Genomic DNA, 19,616 nt, shown 5'->3' with positions numbered 1-19,616 from the left:
TCGCCTTCAGAGAAACCTCTTAGCCTTTCATCTCAGCTGATTAGAAACAAAACTAAGACCAGCGCTTCCTAATTCATTATTCAGGACCTTTCTTACAAGGTTTTTCAGCCATTAGTAAATGGCTTTATTCTGTAGCCAAGCGGTAATTCTCTGGTACATATCACAAAAGCAGAAAGTCTCCTAGCTACTAATGGCACCCAATATTTACATGCACACCTGTTCTCTCAACCCAGCTAGATGCAATGTAAATTTCTTTCAATAAAAATGTAAGGAAAAATCAACTTTAGAGAAGTAGAGTGGAGATGACAATGCTTTGGAGAAAGTATTACACATGATGTCTGCAGGAATGAGAAAACCGAGAGGGAAGATGTGCCTTGAGAAGAACACAGGTGAGAGATTGAGGCATAATTACATCTAGTGCTGTCTGCAGATATGCTGAAGGAAAAGACTGGATATTGAAGAATGAGACAATATAAACAGACTATAATGGGCTACTTCACAATACAAGAAGCAGAAAAGGCCAGGGACACATCAGTTTTTTCTTGTGCTTTTGTAACTACCAAACACTAACCGATATTAAAAACCAGATCGTGTGTAGCATTTCTGCCAATATAACACCATCAACTTCATTAAAATTGGGCATTAAACATGCATGACACAGTTAAATGCAGCAGTTATCCCCAGTTTTTAGAAGTGATAGTAAAGGGTAGGATAAATTACCCAGTGCACCCTAAGGATGCAGGCTCTAATGAGGGCTTGGGAGGTTCTGCTCTCCCTGGCTGTACCTATCCAGCCTTACCAACCTTTCTGTAAGTCACTTCTCAGTCTCCCTGCTTCAGTTTCTCCATTAAAAGATTTTTATTGTACCAAACATTTTGTGATTATCATAAAGTACTTTATGATATCTAGCTATGAACCAGGAATTCATCAGTTAGAAGCCATCAATGAAAGTGCCCAGACAACAATTTGAGCCTAAGCAGACCCATCAAAAAAGTCTCTTCTGCATGGAGAAAAGAAGTAAAGGTGTAAAGAAAGGCGGCTTACAAAAGCTTCTGACAAACAAACAACCTGCCAAAACAACCTAAGCTAGTACAAGGTTTGTCTACTGTTTCTTGTAGGTTTCCAAAGTGCAGAATGACATTTAGGTCTCTGGAAAAAACTTCAAGAGATAAGGTGTTCCTCACCACAACCATTTCTCTTCTGTGAGCAGTGACTCCATGTGCCATTGCACACACTTACAACCTGCCCGTCTAGGCAGTGTACAGCTCTGGGAACTGCACACATGGCATTTGCAGGCTGCCTGTGTTCGGGGGAAGCTGTGCTGAACAGAAACATCCTACATCTACTCCTGATCAGCACTGGAGTCTATTTCTCATGCACAGGATGCTTCAGCACATTTTTCTTTCTGAAGCCTAAAAGTATCATTTTAATGGCTTCTTAAACGTCCTTTTAAAATTCTACACACAAACCAGACTTATTGCTGACAAACTGCATGACCTGAAGAACTTTATGCACAGTACTGCAGTTTTACAGTAACTCCACTAAAGCTGGCTATGAAAGCACACTGCACGCAAATTACTAATTGCTCCCTTGAAGTACTGGTGGAGAATTAGGGCTTATATTTAACACTTCACATCCTAATATTCAGAGTTGAATTTCATTTACTTTAGCACTGTCAAAGACAAATAGGCAAAAACTGTCCAATAACGAAGTTCAGATAAGCACCAAAATCCCGTTTTACTCATCGTGCTTATGATTCAGAACTTAGTTTTGCACAGAAAAATCGTACATCCTCGGCAAATGCTTCCAAAGGTATGAGTTTCGCATGGACTCGCCTCTCCCAGACCAAATAAAGCAGCTTTAGGGCAACGCCTTAGCTCTTTTCCCTGCACACGACGCAAGGCAGGGCTCGGGGCACACCTGCAGGGACAGCATTTCTGAGAGCTACACATCGCCCGCCCGAGCCAACGATACCCGGAGCGCCCAGCGGTGCCTGCCGGGGCTCGCTTTCCCCACAGCGGCCCGGGGCAGGTGCCGGTGCTCGGCCTGCGAGCTCCTGCCCCGCCGCGGGGCAGCCCGGGCCTGCTGCACATGGGCACACGGGCACGGCCGTGGGCCCAGGCCGTGCCTCCCGCGGCCCCGCCGGCGGGCAGGGCAGGGCACGGGAAGGCGCATGATGAAACTCCGCGGCGTGTTTCAACAGCAGCTGCCGGCGGGGCGGAGCCGCGGCCGGCTGGGGCCGCCTCCTCCGTCCCCCGGCGCGGCGCGGACGGTGGCTCTCTGTGCGCCGGCGGCCAGCCCCGGGTAAGGCAGCGGGGCGGGAGCGGCCGGGGCTGCGGCGGGCAGGGCCGGCCGGAGGGGCTGCCGTCCGGGGGAGCTGCCGCGATACTCGGCCGCCTGCTGTACTCGGCCTCCTGCCGCCGGCTGGCGAGGGAGCGGCGGGCCCGGGGGGATGCGCGGCAGCCGCCGGAGGAAGGGGCGGCCGTGTGGAAGGGCCCAGGGGAGCGGGTGCGCGCGGGGGGAACCGGCCCCGGGTGCCAGAGACCAGAGGTCACCCAGAGACCGCAGGTCACCAGGAGGACGCTCCAGATGGTGGGAAAGCCCAGCTCCATGTGCTGAGGCTGAGGTCCGCAGCGCCATCGCACGTCCAGATGGGACAGATGTGGGAAGGGGAGCAGGGTTGTGCTGTGCCGTGCTCCCCTTGGCACGCTTTTGCATCCCCTGTGCTCCCGGAGCTGTGGGCTGTATGGCTCTCTGAACCGCAGCCCTCAGGCCGCGTTGGGCTGATGTCTCCAGCGACATCACTTGATCTGGAGGGCCCCAGCTGGGGCACACGCGCTCTTTTGGGATTCGGGCTCGGGGAGCTGCAAGGCCTCTGGGTGTGTGCGGGGACACCTGGGTGGCAGCTGCCCGGGGGAGCTCGGGGCTGCAACAGCTCCGCTCCGGCAGCAGCCCCGCTCCTTTGCCGTCTGGGCCTGCCACGCTGCCGATGGGAAACTCCAGTCTAAACCTTGGGTTCGAAACAGTTCCTCCTTGTCCTGTCACTACAGGTCTTGCTAAAGAGCCTCCCTCTTTGTTACAAACCCCTTTTGAATGTAAAGGCGACAAACTGAAAGGATGTTTAATGTTTCTGCTCAGATGATGTTACTTTAACATATCATACTCTGTGACCAGCAATGATTTGTTCTATTTGTGCTCTATAAATATAGACAGTCTTGCTGCTAAAGGTAAAACTTAAACCTAATTCCTTGCTGGCTAAAATTTGCTTATCGTACTTTGAGCAAGCCAGGTTTTACTTCATGTTGGTAAAGTCTGCTATTCTTCTTATCAGGCCTCTTGGCAGTTAAGTCAGTAATAGCCTACATCTATTATCTGTGGTTTTTAGCTGTGTGGTTGGTTGACCTTGGCTGGCTGTCAGGTGCTCACCAAGGCACTCTTATCGCTCCCTCTTCAGCAGGATGGACTGAGGGGCAAGAAAATATGATGAAAAATTAAAAAAATCTTATGGGTTGAGATAAAGGCAGTTTACTTTTAAGGAAAAGTGAAGATCGTGCACAAGCAAAAGGAAAAAACAAAGATTTTGTTCTCTCATTCCCATCAGCAAGCAATGTCCAGCCACTTCCTGGGCAGCAGGGCTTCAGCACATGCAGTAGTAGCTCTGTCTTTATGCTCCTTTCCCTTAAATCTTTTATCTGGGCGGACATCAGATATGGAATGTCCCTTTGGATATTTTAGGTCAGCTGTCCTGGCTACTTTGCCTTCCAAGATCTTGCCTGCTCCCAGCCTTTTGGTGAGGGGGAAATGTTGGCTTGCATTGATGCTCTGTGGGCACTGGTCAGCAGTAGCCAAAACTGCTGTGATAGCAGCACAAAACACAGCACTCTGAGGGGAAAATGAGCTCCATCTCAGCCAGACCCAGGACAAAGTGTCAGCTCTTGCTTACAGTGTTCCTGTCTCTGTTGAACAGGTTCTCCACGTGCAGGTAGAACAGGAGCCTCACCATGTGTGGTATCTGGGCCCTGTTTGGCAGCGATGAATGCCTTTCTGTGCAGTGTCTCAGTGCCATGAAGATAGCACACAGAGGTCCTGATGCGTTTCGTTTTGAGAACGTCAATGGTTTCACCAACTGCTGCTTTGGCTTCCACCGGCTGGCAGTTGTGGATCAGTTATATGGGATGCAGCCTATCCGGGTGAAGAAATTCCCATACCTGTGGCTGTGTTACAATGGAGAAATCTACAATTTCAAGCAGGTAAGTGTTGTATACATGGTAAGGCAATTTAAAAAAAATTATTTCTTTCTTTTTCTATTTCAAGACTAGTGGATATTCAAACATATTCTTTAAAATGTGTTGGACTGGAATATCAGAAAAGAAACGGGAAAGTTAGCAAAGAACTAGTATTTAAAAGGAAATAAATTATCTCAATGAGCTGTGAATCTGGTAGTTTGTTTAGCAACATATTTAATCTTTAATACTGAAAAATCACTTTTTAATTAACGAGAAGGGCAATAAATACTTGCATCTTCAGCTTTGTTCAGTTGAAAGTTAAGACACATTCTTCATTATCTTTTGGGGAGAAGAATTTCAAGCCTCTTTCTCCCCTTCTTCCCTCTTCATAATACAAATGCTTTTAGTCTGTCTTGCTCTTCAATTGTTTTGGGTCGTCATTCTCCCAAGTTGTTGGGTGTTGCATTTTTATTATTGCATCTCAATCTAGATGGGATATGTCTCTTAAGATATAGTGATGCATAGTATGCATGCTTACATATTTATATAAAAGCAGTAAGCCTTGGGGAGATGTTTCCAGTATGCCGTAGAAGTTCTTAGGTGTCTGCAGCAGAGGTCAGGTTTGTTGTGGGGTTTTTGAGAGCCACCTAAGTCTCTTAGGCACAAAACAAGTAGCAACTCTTACATAGTTCCTAAAGGTGCTAAATGTCTCTGATGTATGTGATGCTGCTGCTAAACACTGTCAGTGTTCCTCAGTCCCTGTGCTGAGATGTCCATGCTGCCTGTTATTGGCAAGATGATTCAGGTCAACCAAATTTGATGTAAAAAGCAGCTTAGAACTGTGTCTCATTCTGAATCATGCTGAATCAATGTGTAAAATGTGTCCCATACTAAGTGTGGTGGCATCAGAAACGTTTGAATAATCTGAGATATTATAGTACTTCTAATGCTAATTTTATAGCATTTCTGATGTCACATTTTTTTAAGTCAGGTCAGGCTGCAGTCAGTCACATCAGTGACATCAGTAATGTCATTGGGAATTTGACTGAATAGCCAGGAGATTTCATTTTTTTCCCAGTCTTCAGGTATCCGGCTGTTGAAGGGTGAGACTTGAAGTACATGTGGAATCTACTGTACCAACAGTCTGTATTACTTGCAGTGTTTTGCACTGTGGTTTTTCTGCTGTTGAAAAGTGTAAGAATTACTCTCAGTCATGCTACACACAGTCCCGAGGGACCTTAATTGTGCAACACTTGCATTGCCATCTACAGGAATTTGTTTGGTTGTTGTCATTATATTATGTACCCTCTTTCTTTATAATGAGATTTTTCTTTCAAGCTTGTGGATGAAACCTTCCTAAGAAAGGATCACTGGTGAAACAGGTGCCTTCCTCAGGGCAATGACTTGCTTATTTTAACATTGACTTAGTTTGATCAAAGATTACCAACTGTTACCCCTAAGTAACAATTAAAACCAAGGAACTTAAAATGTTAAAGCATTGGTTTTGTGGGTTTTTTTGGCTTGTTAGAGTTTTAGTGAAGCCCTTTCTTTCCCTCTGTTTTGTATGCATTGAAAGGACTATTAAGAGTAGCACCAGAAGAACATGAAGAATATTTGATCTGACTTATGTCTGACAGCTAATTTCTTCCTCTCCCATTTTGTGTGCACAGGCAGAATCAAAGGAATAGTTTGAGGAATGGAGGAAGATGAGGCAGAAGAAAATTCTCTGCATAAAAAAAAGCTGAGGAATTGCAGTGACTGCATAAGTAAACCAAAGATTATTTCCAAAGTACTTTACTCTGCAGAGATGTTGCACATGTCTATGTGTTTTGAGTTGTTCAGTGTTTTTTTAACACAGTGGCTGGCTAGTGCTTCTGAAGACCAGAGTCATGGGTTTGCAGTTTGACATCCTCAGAAGTGTATCCCTGAAAACTTGCCTTAACGTGAATTGCTTAAGACTGCATTGTCAGTCTCATTGCCTAAGAGATGATCCTGGGTAAAATTTTTGTAGTGGGTTGCCCCAGGCTGGATGCCAGGCACCCACCAAAGCTTCCTTCCAAAAAGTGGACAGGGGAGAGAAAATACAACTAAAGTTTTGGTTTCATGAGCTAAGAACTGAAGGAGATCACTCACCAAATACAGTAATGGGTAAACAGACTGAACTTGGGGAAATTAGATTAAATTAAATTTATTACCAACAAAATCAGAGCAGGATAATGAGAAGTAAAATAAGCCTTGAAAAAAGAAACCTTCCCTCTACCCACTTCCTCGTTCCCAAGCTCTATCATCTCCTCCCCAGCAGGGAAACAGGAAATGGGGGTTATGGTCAGTTTATCACATGATGTTCCTGCCACTGCTGAGGGAGATTTTTTCCTCTTCTCCAGTGTGGCATCCCTATCACGGAAGACAGTCCTGCACAAACTTCTGCAGCATGAGTCTGTCCCACAGGAACAGTTCTCCACAGACTGCTCCAGCGTAGGTCCCTCTGCCACAGGGTGCTTTCCTTCAGGTACAGCTTGCTCCAGGATAGGTCCCTTGCAGGGTCACAAGTCCTCCCAGGAGACCTGCTCCAGCATGGGCTCCTCTCTGCACAGGTCTGCAGGTCCCTGCCAGGAGCCTGCTCCAGCATGGAGCTCCTCCATGGGCTGTGGGTGGATCTCTGCATGCCCGTGATCCTCTGTGGGCTGTGGGGCACAGCTGCTGCACCATGGACTGCAGGGGAATGCAGCTTTCGCACCTGGAGCACCTCCTGCCCCTCCATCTCCACAGACCTTGGTGTCTGCAGGGCTGTTCCTCTCCTCATAGTCTCATCTTCCTCTTCTCTGGCTGTAATGACATCTGTACAACAACTTTTCTTTATTTTTGAATATGTTATCACAGAGGCATTACTGTGATTATTGTGATACTCAGCCTTGACCAGCGACAAGTCCATCCTGCAGCCACCTGGCTTTGGCTCTGCCAGACGTGGGGAAATCTCCTGGCAGTGTCTCACAGCAGCCACCCTTGTTGTCCCTCCATTACCAAAGCCAGGCCATGCAAACCCAGTACAACTTTGAACACGAAAGTATCATTTCCTCCTTTGGCAGAAATACTTATATAACTATTAAATTGTGATTTTACATAGAAGATTATTGTTATGAAACAATTAATAAGCAGCCAATGTTTGCAAATGTTTATTTATGTTTTTCTTTATGTTTTTTTTTAGCTGCAGAAGCAGTTTGGATTTGACTATCAAACGTTAGTGGATGGTGAGGTTATCCTTCATCTATACAACAGAGGAGGCATAGAACAAACAGCATCCATGCTAGATGGTGTATTTGCTTTCATCCTTCTGGACACTGCAAACAGAAAAGTATTTCTGGCAAGAGATACCTATGGAGTCAGACCACTGTTTAAAGTGCTGACTGATGATGGATTTTTGGGTGTCTGTTCTGAGGCAAAAGGTAAAGCCAGTTGTGTTTAGTGCCTAAATAATCTTAGGTGTTTCTGTTGGAGACAAACTTCTTTGTTGGGCTTTTCTTCTTAGTGTGAAGAGAAAATGAAGAGTAAGTTCAGTAATGTATTAGCTATATTTAGTAATGTAAGAACTCCACATAATTAAAATAAAAACATCCAAGATGTTTAATTGTCCTTAATATTTCTGAAATAACTTGCTTATTTAACTAGAATTTTTTGTGTTTTGGAGTCCTAGCAGTATTGAACTCAAGATGTTTTATGTTAGGCCACAGTTAAATATAGTCTATTGGCTTAGACTAGACTTATGCTACAATAAATTATATTAGACTTTGGTCTTAGTGTTACGTAGTGAACTAGGTAATTATACCACAAGAACTGCTAATCTGTAAAAGCCAGGAATTTTGAAACCCTAAAACCCTACTGAAATTTACTGCAGCATTGGGTAATTTCCCAGAATCACATACTTTATTTGATGATGATTTTTTTTTCTTTGAGATGACATATCATTGCTCTCTTTTAAAGTCATTATCACTAGTCTTGATGCTATCATAAACAAATCCAAAGAATGTCAAAAGGGAGTGTATTGCCTAAAATGCACTTTGGCTAAAATTGACTGTCATGATTATTTCTGTCCCATATATTGTATATCTATTTTATTATCAGACTCCAATGTAGGTTGACTCTTCTAATAGTACTGTGTAGTAATACTAGGAGCTGCTCCATTTCTTTTGCTTGTGAAGAGAGAAGGGAAGTGAATGTTTTGGAGACTGTGTCCTTTAACAATCACAGTAAATTACCAGTCTCTCTCTAACAGCAGCTCAGTGTCCTTTTTGAGGATGTCCTCAAGGGGCATCCAGGTGACCAGTAGGTGCAAAACATCCTCTTTCACAGGGGTAATGGAAATGAGGTTTGGCTGTAAGTGTTATACCTTGGCAGTGGAATAGTAGATCAGTCTAGAACCAATGAGTTTTGAAATTACTAAATATATGTCAATTAAGCAATCACTACAGTGATGTTTTTTTATTGGAAACCCCTTGTTAGCTTGACTATGCTTAATTTTAAACACAAAATAAGTTGTCATTTAAATTCTCCTAAACCTATTATACTTTGACCTGGCCATAACATAGTCAGTTAGAAAAGTCCTCTTCCTAGTGCTCACAGGAATAAATTGCTACTTGCCAATTAGTAGAACTTGCTAGTTTGCTTTCTCTGCTATCTGCCTCAGCTTGAGATGGCTCAGATCTATGTGTATGTGCTGCAGAGGTACACATAGATCTGGGCAGAATCATGCTCTGGCCAGGACTGATGGTGACTCAGAAGGATTTTTTTTTAATACCAGATTTAGGATCTGGAGAAAATATTTGTATGTAGTTTTAGTAGAGAGGCTGTTGAGTGAGGTATAGCTTAACCATCTTAAGTCAAGATCTCTGACATTTTTCTTTTTTCCCATTTTATGTGTAGGACTTATCAACTTAAAGCATTCAACATCCTTATGTTCTAAAGTGGAACCGTTTCTTCCGGGTCATTATGAAGTGTTGGACTTAAAGCCCTCTGGCAAGGTTGCATCAGTGGAATTAGTAAAATTTCACAGCTGTAAAGATGAACCACTCCATGTTGCATGTGATACAGTGGAAGCTCTGCCTTCAGGTAGTACAGCAAAGATTTTGCTACTTACTCTGATTTAAAACTGAAAAAATAATACTCTTTGAATGTAAAATTTGCATTGATTGGTTTAGAAAAGTATCATTTAAGAAAAAAAGCAACCTGTAATAACCTCTAAAATGTAGGGACGTTAGAATTGTTTTTGTAGGCAGTCATATACAAAGATGGATTTGAGTGTCCTTGTTATCAAAGGAGATTCAGACAAATATCTTTGTTTCCTAATTAGCATCATCCAGCAAAGTCTAAATAACACTTTTTGGACATTTTTTACCCTTCTCTTTTCTTTTTTCTGAGCAGGTTTTGACATTGATACAGTGAAAAGCAACATCCGTATTCTCTTTGAAAATGCTGTTAGAAAACGTTTGATGGCTCACAGAAGGATTGGTTGTCTTCTGTCAGGTAAGGAGCAAGAACCACAGTCATTCTGTACCTTCTCTCTCTTCTGCCCATCCTCTAGTAGTTAGAGGAAAGTATATTGGCTGTTCTGCTGCAATGCACCTAGAGTGATCTGAGTCTTCATTTGCTTTTTAGAGCAGGCAACAGAGAACTTCTTAGTTTGGAATAAAGTTTTCCAGTTTACAAGTATCTTGAAAGTCTTATGTTTTTAAAGTTTACTCTGGGCTGGGATCTTGGCTTATTGAGACACTGAGCATTTTTAAATAAGACAAATAAGTATAGTATTCCTGTTGAAAATCACTCAATATTCTTAAATACACGAGATTTATGCTTAGGTTGGTCTAAAAACAAAATTTAATTATTACATTCACTTTGCACTGATTGAAGCTAGAAGAAAGCCCTGGCATGTTTCAGAAGCAGGAGAATTATTACTTACCACCTTTGCTTTAGTCTCCATCCTAAACTTCCTTAATTTACCATATTACAGGAGACCATCTGGACCACAATTATTTGCTACACTCTTTTGCAGATAAGGTAACAGCTTGTGGTACAGGAAGTTGTTCACTCACTTAGCTGATCACTATTGTGATCTGATGGTTCAGTGTTACAGAGGTACTCTCTAGAGATAAGGCCCTGTAACCATGGGTCTGACACTTTATTTCCTGTATTTGTGTGGCACTTGGTACTTGTGGTTAGAGTTCTGGAATGCTTTTCATGCATTCATTTTAATTACAACAGTAATTACACTCATTTGTCATGAATCCTATTAAATGTGCATCTGAATGAGAGAGAACTGACCAGGAGATACTGCTGGACCATTTCTTTACTATGTAATCATAAAAAGTAGGAAGAAGGTAAATTAAACAGGAAGATATATAGAGTTGGAAGATCTCAGTTTCCGTAAAGAAACTTGTTTAAACACCAAATTTCAAATATCAAATTAGAAGGCAGTCAGCAGCTCCTCAGATGCTCATGCAGGAAGCAAAACTATGTGCCTGTGCTGGTATTAATAATACCAGAGTATCTCAGTGCTTCACAATTTTGTGTATGCTTGGAACATCGCAGAGAATTGCTTTTGTTTCTAATCACAGAGGGAATTCTTCAGTGTCACAGTGGAAAACCTGGGGTTTTATTTTCCTGATTTCTGCATCCTGAGTGCTCTGTTTTCTGTGCTCTCCTTTTCTCAGAGTTTGTATGTAATTTCTACAGGAAATATTTTTTTTTTAGATAGCATGTCCACAAAGGGGATCAGGGTGGGAATTTATGCTAATGCACTTAGCTGAAAAAACACATGCAGACTATAGGAAGCAAAGAGAAGAGGGTTTTGCCTCATGCTTGTCAGAACTGCAGGCAGATGTGGGCAGACAGGTACTGTGTTTTGCTCAGTACTCTGTAGGAGAGCAGCAAGTAGAACTAGACAAGAATTAGCAGAAGTCGTTCATGATAATTAGAAGGTGGATCCTTAGATCCACCTAGATCTAGAAAGAAGAGGAGAAAAAAAAGAATGAAGAAGAGTGGAACCCTTATACTAAGCATTCTGTTATTTTACTTACAGCAACCAAAAAACAAATCCATAGTCCTATCAGTTGACTGTCAAATGTGTAGGTAAAAGGAAGATAGGGAGTGGTTTTAAAATGGAGACTATAAATCCCATTTTAGTATAGCTGAGAAGGGGCATATTCTCTAGTAATACAATGTGTTCAGTATACTCTCTGTTTATCTTAAATGAGGAGTTCCACTATTGCTTCTGAACCAAAAGTACTGATAACTGTTACTGACCATGTTCCACTAAAATTGCCTGATTCTTTTATCAACAGAGGTAAATGTACACTTGTATGAGAAGTACCTTGTATTCACACGGCTTTAAAGTGAAGCCCACTCATAGGATTCCAGTATCTAGATTCCTTAAAGGGGAAGCAAAACATCATTCAAACACCTAATCAGATGGTTTGTTTTGTTGGCAGGGGGCTTAGATTCCAGCTTGGTTGCTGCTGTTCTTCTGAAACTGATGAAAGAGATCAACATCAATTATCCATTACAAACCTTTGCAATTGGAATGGAAAACAGTCCTGACTTACTTGCTGCCAGAAAGGTATCTTAAACATTGCTCTCAGTTTGTTCTGAGCTACTGAATGCTAAACAGTGTATATTAATGGTGCTAACTTCATCGTATGGCATTAATAATAACACTGAAAATTCATTTATTGCTATGATGTAAATCAGTTTGCAGTAAATCATTTAGTACAACGCTTGCTGCTTAATCTTACAAAAGAGGCAACTGGAACCTTACCTGTTTTCTCTTGCATTTGGAAAACTTTCATGACAGCGTCCCCTTGCATTGTTGTCAAAAGGATAGTACTTTGGACTTGTCTCAGTTCTGCTTCTGGGTTTTAGGGTGGGTCTCACTGTTATGGTTCCTATACTAAGGCATTTGTATATATGTTAAGTATTGTAAGTTAATTATTACAGTACTGTACAAACCATTTGGCATCTGGGGTACTAAGCAGGCATTCATCGCTTTTGTGATGCTGCTTTTTCTCCTATGGGCAGATATCTGGAATATTTAGAGCCTCTACAGATTCTGTTAACATTTTAGGCAAGCAGCTGGATGGTCTGTTGCAATCATGATTGAACGCTGTAATTAAGAAGACTGTTCTCTCTGGTGACCATACCACTGCAAGTCAGAGGTCTGCTAAGAAATGGCTTTCCTTGGCCTAATGTCATAATTTTCATTGTAGTAGAAGAGAGCTGGTGCTTTCACTGAATGTGTTTGCTTTAAACACAATGTATGTTTATAAAATGTTTTAGTTGAAAAGTGTTGCATTATTTTGACCTTTTGCAAACAGGTGGCAGCACATATAGGCAGTGAACATCATGAAGTAATACTTAATACTGAAGAGGGGATTCAGGCAATAGAGGAGGTTATCTTCTCGTTGGAAACCTATGATATAACAACAATAAGAGCTTCTATTGGTAAGATATTTTTAATGGCAATCTTTGCTTTATATCACCCAAATAAAATTTTATGCAAACTTACATGGTCATCTATTGGATCCCTTAGCTGGCACAGAATCTGGGGACTGGGACCCCAAAGTTCTGGTACCCAGACTTATCTGTGATACCATACTGAGGCAAAAGCAGTTACTTACAAATCCCTGACTCACAAAGCAACTGTCAGGAACTGTTTTTGAAGCTTTGAGATGAAAAGCAATAGTTATATGAAGAAGAAATGTTAGATCTACAGGCCTAAGTTTTCTGCTCTAGTAAGTATGTACCTTGGAGGAAGGGGGAAATTCACAGGTTTTCTGAGGTACTGACAGCAAATCACAGTTACCCTTCCCTTGCATAATTTTGATACTAATGTGAAGTATTTATTATTGCCTTTTGGTTACACAGGTTTAGTAACACAGTTTCTTATAATGTACAGTTGGTTCTGAGAAGTGAAGGGAGTCAGCAGCAGCTTCTAACAAAGTATTGCTATAACCTGATAAGAGAGGAGAGCCCCTAATCCAATGGGACCTTTTGTATAATGCAAGCTACAGCATTTTACCCAGTTAATCTTGTGTCATCATAGAAGAGTTTTGAAGCCAAATAGGCAGCACAGTTTTTCAAACTGAACTCTGGGTGGAATTTCCTCCATGAAGATAGGAATTAGCAATGTGAAATAATGAATGCATTTCTTTAAAAATTTAAGCATTTTACTAAAACTTTTTTCTGTCATTTTTTCTTTGAGATTTACTGCTTAGTATAATAATGAACTAGATTATTTTCTTAAGATTTGTCATACTTTCATTATAAAAGTGTCCCATTCAGAAAGATACATGGAGTGGAAGGCATAATTCTGTTTTATAAAAATTTCTTTACAAAAGAAATTGAAAAAAGGGCTTCATCCAGTTCAACTCAGAGTGGTGGAGAGTTAAACAGCAACTTTTGCTTTTCCCCAAGGCTAGAGGGTTTCTTCAGCACTGTGCTGGAATTAATCATGCACTTAATTTCAAATGGAGCTAGAACATCTCCTCTCTGTGTTCCCATGGGAATCCTCCAGTGTTCTCAGGATCACAAGCAGACACATCTTTCTGATGTTTTGAGGGCCAGGTGTAAATACACAGTTTAGATGTATTTGCAGCACCAACTTAGTGTGGCTGTTGGTGGCTTGAGTAACAATCAGATGCTACTTTACATCATTTTTTTGCTTCAGAAGGAAGTAGTGTAGGAGACAAATTCCTCAAATGCTAAATTTTAAACTACCAGCTGCATATAGCATCATGTATGTAGATGTATTTTAATAACTTTATACTTCTTTTTTAAGGTATGTATCTTGTCTCCAAATATATTCGGAAGAAAACAGACAGTGTGGTCATTTTTTCAGGAGAAGGATCAGATGAGCTGACACAAGGATATATATATTTCCATAAGGTAAATATATTCACTATACAGAATGCCCTTGAGCTAGCTGCGTTTCAGCGGAATGTCTGTGATACCTTAAGGTGTGATGTTTGAGAGTTGTCATAACTGTAGATTTTTTGAGTTTTTCTTCTGGGGTGGCATAAAATCCAAGGGATTTAATCACCTAAAAGACATTGCTTTCTTAATCTTCAGTAGTTCCTGAGACTGTTATTTCTTGTATGTAGTTTTTGCTGGTTTTGAGATCACTTGGCGATCACTGCAATTCAAATGCAGGACAGCCAGCAATGGTTGCCTCAGTGCAGCTGTGTTCCACCTGTGTACTCCATGCTGTGTTTGTTTTTAGGCACCGTCTCCCGAGGAAGCTGCAGAAGAGAGTGAGAGGCTTCTGAAGGAGCTCTACCTGTTTGATGTCCTTCGTGCAGACAGAACTACTGCAGCACATGGGTAAAATGTATTCCCTTGGATGCTGAGCACTCATAATTTAAAAGCAAAAGAAGATTAGTCAGGAAGAGACTGCTGCGGTTTTGTATGCCAACATGAACATGTAGGCTTAAGGAATTTGAACAACAGTAAAGCACACTGCCAAATTTAATCTGATCTGTGACTATAGGGCTCACTGTACTGCCAACTGAAATATCTTTTTGTCTAGGACTGTACTGGTCTTTACAGAAGCAGTGAATTAGAAATACAAATATTCAGAGTTAAGGAGGGAAGGCAAACTTGTATTTGATTTTTGGGTCTTTGGAAGTTTAGACAAATAGAAATCTTGAATCTGATGATAGTCAGAACTAAAACAACATACTGAAAAAGGTGTTGGGTAGCTGTCTGTAATAAAGAGATAATAGGATACAATCTGTCTAACTGATACCTTGAAGAATCTCCAAATTGAGTGCTGTAGAAAATAGTATTGTTATAATAAACAGAAGCATTTTACTAAAAGAAATACATGAATTAAACCGAGAACAATGTTGGAAAGCTGTCTGTAGGTAAGAAAAAAATGGTGTCTTTGGCAAATCAAACTTACCTCTTGGGAAGTTTTTGTTGTATATTGATCCTGCCACAAAATTACTTGCCCAGCTCTTTACAATTTTCTTATGTTTCTCTTTACTAGTGCAGTAGACCTGCCATTTGCCTTATAATTTGTTCTGTGCTGAAAATTTTCACCATACTTTGAAGGCTGTTTAATATCACATGCTGGCTGCTTTTGTTTTTCTTTGGACCTGCTGCACAGCACTGTTAGGAAGAAAGAACCCTCGTATTAACAAATTAGAACAGAGTTTAAGGAGTTCAGATTTATGGAGAAAAGGGAAAAGAACTAAGAGTAGAGAGGAAAGGATGAAACTACCCTTGTCAGTTAGGAACAAGAATAACTATAAGGAAAGACTTGCAGTGCAAGTCTTGTTACTATATGGAGAAACTGAGCCCTCAGTATTTGATTACTGAATACTCAGTATTGGGTTAATTTGGTTTTTTTTTTCCTAAGGTGGGTATTACCTGAAGTAGCTGAAACTTTTTATCAGAGTAGAAATTCAAGAGACAATGAAATTACTAGGATGCAGTATAATATCGCCTTCACTTGTGAAGCCGGACAGCATAATACCTCTTGAGCAGACACACCAAGAGGGATTCTTTCTGCTGAGGATGCAGTTACTGTCATTTTATTTGTTGCCTTCTGTGTCCTTAGAAGCTGTGGTATACAAAAGCAGGAAGGCTTTGTATGTATGTATCTACCACTGGTATGGGAGAGAACTTGTGTGAATGCTGTAGGGCTCCTTTTTGATATTTCTTGGCAGCACAAACAAATGTGGATTTCAGAAATGACAGCAGAAGTCCTTGCTTGGTTCTATGATATGTTTACAAATGCTGATGCAAATCCTAGTGAGCAACTTAGAGGAAGAGGGTTTTTTAAAATGTGCTTTTGCATACATGTTGCAATGGTTGTTGCAGATCCTATAGGACTGTAGTCTGTAAATTCAGTGCACGTGGCATTATAAAACATCATAGTCTTTAATCTGTGTAGACCATATCCCTCATTGCACAAGTTGCTGAATTGAATTCAGGTAGTTATAAATGCGTAAGTCAAATTTCTTCCAAGTAAAAGCAGAAAACCTGGTGTTTATGTGAAAGACAGGGAAAGCTTAGCTGCTGTGGAATTTGTAAGTAGATTACTTGTTGGATTAATTCAGTATCTTTTCTATTTATTCCTCCTGATTAGCCTTGAACTGAGAGTCCCATTTTTGGATCATCGGTTTACTTCTTATTATTTATCTCTGCCAGCAGAACTGCGAATCCCAAAGGTACGTAAAACTAGGGTTGGATCCAAATGTAAGTTTACAAATTCACTGATACATGTTCTAAGCATGACCAGATTGCTGCGTTCAATGGTTAAGTCCTCCACCCAAAGTCAAGCATGCTCTTAAATATTTTATTGAATTGTTGGGGGCCATTTTCTGATGAAAACTTTTGAAAAGAAATAATTTCATAAGTGTTTAAATTCAGATCTTTACACTGCAGTTCCTGAGACTCATGACATTGTTTTTTGTTCTGCAAACAGAATGGAATTGAAAAATACCTTTTGAGATTGTCCTTTGAGGATTCCAATATACTTCCCAAAGAAATTCTCTGGAGACCCAAAGAAGCTTTCAGTGATGGTATAGCATCAGTAAAGAAATCGTGGTTTTCCATTCTTCAGGACTATATTGATCAACAGGTAGAATACCACTTTTTCCTTTCTCACTTAAGTGTATTAGATATGGTTGCCAGTGGGAGGCAGCTCACAGGCTTAGTTGGGAGAATAAATCTGTATATAGCAGGAGTAAGACAAACCTTAATCAATGTTTTTATCGATGTCTGAGTTGATTAAAGACATTTGTGATCCTAGTTAGAAATGCTAGACCCTGCCAGAAATGACTATAAGGAAATGAACATCATTTAAGTGTCTGGATTGCAAATTAGATTGTATATCAACAAACACAATTTCTGGGTTACAGGCAAAGCAGCTGCTTCAGCTGAAGGCACTTGCATGAACTTACTCTGCAGCTGAGTAACAACATAATGACCTTATAATGTACTTTCTTGTTTGCGTCATTCGTTTTTCAAAGCCATCCCTAGCTAAACCATTTTGCTTTTTAAAGCCTCTGCTTGCATTGTTAACCAGTGAAGACTTACAGCATTTTGACTCTGTACAAAGGATAATCCTCTCTGGAGTGCAGAGGTAGTTTAAACATGGAGAGGAAGGAATAAGACCCTCTTTACAGCAGAGCTCTGTTACATGGAAATACATGTAGTCAAGCCTGTGGATGGGAGCTTGTCTGTCCTACCACCAACTCTTTCTTCCCCATTTTCTTTTTCTAGTTCCTCAAGCAAGAAAGTAGGTGGGTCAGGCAACAGTGTTCTGCTGCCTGTTTGAGCCTGTACTGCTGTAGGAACAGCAGGTCTGTTTCACAGACATGAAAATTTAAACAGCACGATGGCAGCCAAAACTGCTTTATGAAATTGCCTCAACTAGTGCAACTATTTATCCTTCCTTTCTCAGCCAACTCAGCAACTGCAGGTGTCTTTGCCTCTGCATCCCAGGTCTTCTGTTGCTAAGAGCGTGGTTATTGGTTGATTATAACAGTCAACTTTTCCCCAAGCTACAAAAACAGTCTAGGAAGCCACTTACATGGCAAAATGACTGCTTTAAGTTTTTCCACTTGTTTCACAGCAAAGGAAGAGTAGGAAAGAAGTGTCTGTGACCTTGCTAACAAAAGTGGTTGTGTCCCAGAGAATTGGGCTTCACATTTCCTGCAGAGAAATACCAACAGCACTGGAAATACATTTATGTATTCATAAAGATCAAGTGAGCTGGTGACACAGGTTTGTTTGACCTGTCAAACCTGTGCCTGTAGAATAGACTTTTTTTTTCCAAAACTGTGGACGTTCAGTGGTTGGTGAATCCTTGTGTATCTTAAAAAGTTGAAGATATTTGCAGCTTAACTTGAGTTTTGCTTATGTCTGTAGGTTGATGACCTTTTACTGGAGAAGGCAGCAGAGAAATATCCTTTCAATTCTCCTAAAACAAAAGAAAGTTATTACTACCGCCAGATCTTTGAAAAGCACTACCCAGGGCGGAGCAGCTGGCTGCCCCACTACTGGATGCCAAGATGGGTTAAAGCTACTGATCCTTCTGCACGCACATTGAAACATTACAAGTCAGCTACCCAAGAATAGACTGTTCCAATAATCCTCAAATAAAAGTGCTGCAAGTGTTTTGTGTGCTGTAAGACAAAAACTGTGCTTTAAGAAAACCAAACAAATTATGCAAGCCTAAAGCTTAAATCGTCTTTGAGATGTACTTTGACAATGCTATTGGAAATGAAAGCTTTCTGTTGTTAGTGTTCTATTAAAAACTTATGCTGCTGTACCAAAACTTTGTAATTAATGGGGAAATATTTTCTGGACAAGGGACTACTTTATTTGACAGCTCTGTTTCTTATGTAACCTTGATTGTATTAATTTTCCTTGAAATAATTTCATATATTTTAATGTGAGCTCTGTTTTGGGGACTTGAATCAGGCTGATGCAAACTGCAGCTGACGCTCTGAGCAAAGGAGTTGGACTCTAGCTATCTGTTGATTTGTGTTCCTGGCTGAGGGACTTGGATAGTATCTATGTTATCCTATTCTGAATGTCCTTCTACACACTCCTGAAAACCTTGGTCTAGTTTTCAAAAAGTATTTAGATAATCATAGCTATGCAGAGATGCTTTCTGGAGTTTATCGAGATGGTGCGGGGTGTTAGTTATATGAATGGCAATCTTATTTGTTACTGTGAAGCTACCAGTTGGCTGTTCTGTAAATATGCCATCAGTTGAAAGTTATTGTTACTGTTATCAAAGAGCAGAATGGATAAGGGAAGCCAAGTTATGTCTTTGTTTCTAACTCAAGAACTTCAGTTTTTATAAATGTATTTATTATTCTTGAAAAAATAGAGTGTTAACTGGATGATGTGTATCAGTCTGATGGAAATTGCATGAGTAAGTATTTTAAGAAATTTTTCATTTATTGTGAGAGTTTTCCCGTCGTCCCAGTATGATGAAGAAAGGTCAACTGTGTTGCTGCTGAACCACAAGTGGCCAACTGTGTAGGTGAACCAAACTTGTTAACTGTAGGTTATAGTTGGACAAAGCATAACTGACATCAATGGGATCAGATGCCCTGCTTGGAAAAATGGGGAAAAAACTGCTTCAGAAATCAAAAGAACTTCTGATACTCTACTGAAAAAACACCTGAATTTTTGCCCAAGAGAACTTTTTATTGATTACTTAGCCATGTGGGTTACTTTTGTGAAGGTAACTTAAGTATAAGGGTGGTCAAGAAATACGTATGTGTGCTGCAGATTGACTTGATTAGCATCATGCTCTTTTTGAAAAGAAGTCTATTGTCCCTCTTGACTAGGAAACCAAAGCCATTTTTTATTTAAAAAATT

General features: G+C 40.7%; 1 protein-coding gene across 1 annotated transcript; it reads left to right on the top strand.

The window, feature by feature from the left end:
• Positions 1-2,216: 2,216 nt before the first annotated feature.
• Positions 2,217-19,074, top strand: ASNS (asparagine synthetase (glutamine-hydrolyzing)). The gene is made up of 12 exons (XM_030943768.1): positions 2,217-2,304; positions 3,968-4,250; positions 7,432-7,669; positions 9,144-9,329; positions 9,642-9,743; positions 11,705-11,832; positions 12,587-12,713; positions 14,050-14,156; positions 14,491-14,591; positions 16,363-16,444; positions 16,702-16,857; positions 18,150-19,074. The coding sequence occupies exons 2-12, from the start codon at positions 4,002-4,004 to the stop codon at positions 18,357-18,359; spliced, it is 1,686 nt and encodes a 561-aa protein (XP_030799628.1). The 5' UTR covers positions 2,217-2,304; positions 3,968-4,001; the 3' UTR covers positions 18,360-19,074.
• The last annotated feature ends 542 nt before the right edge of the window (positions 19,075-19,616 follow it).

The sequence above is a fragment of the Camarhynchus parvulus genome, chromosome 2 (assembly GCF_901933205.1).
Source record: "Camarhynchus parvulus chromosome 2, STF_HiC, whole genome shotgun sequence".
Lineage (NCBI taxonomy): Eukaryota > Metazoa > Chordata > Aves > Passeriformes > Thraupidae > Camarhynchus > Camarhynchus parvulus.
The sequence above is the reverse complement of the archived record's forward strand: the minus strand, read 5'-3'. Positions and strand labels throughout refer to the sequence as shown.

Coding starts and splice junctions, on each gene's coding strand:
- ASNS (XM_030943768.1), top strand. CDS start 4,002: ATGTGTGGTATCTGGGCCCTGTTTGGCAGCGATGAATGCCTTTCTGTG. Junction 4,251..7,431: donor AAATCTACAATTTCAAGCAG/GTAAGTGTTGTA, acceptor GTTTTTTTTTAG/CTGCAGAAGCAGTTTGGATT. Junction 9,330..9,641: donor AGTGGAAGCTCTGCCTTCAG/GTAGTACAGCAA, acceptor TTTTCTGAGCAG/GTTTTGACATTGATACAGTG.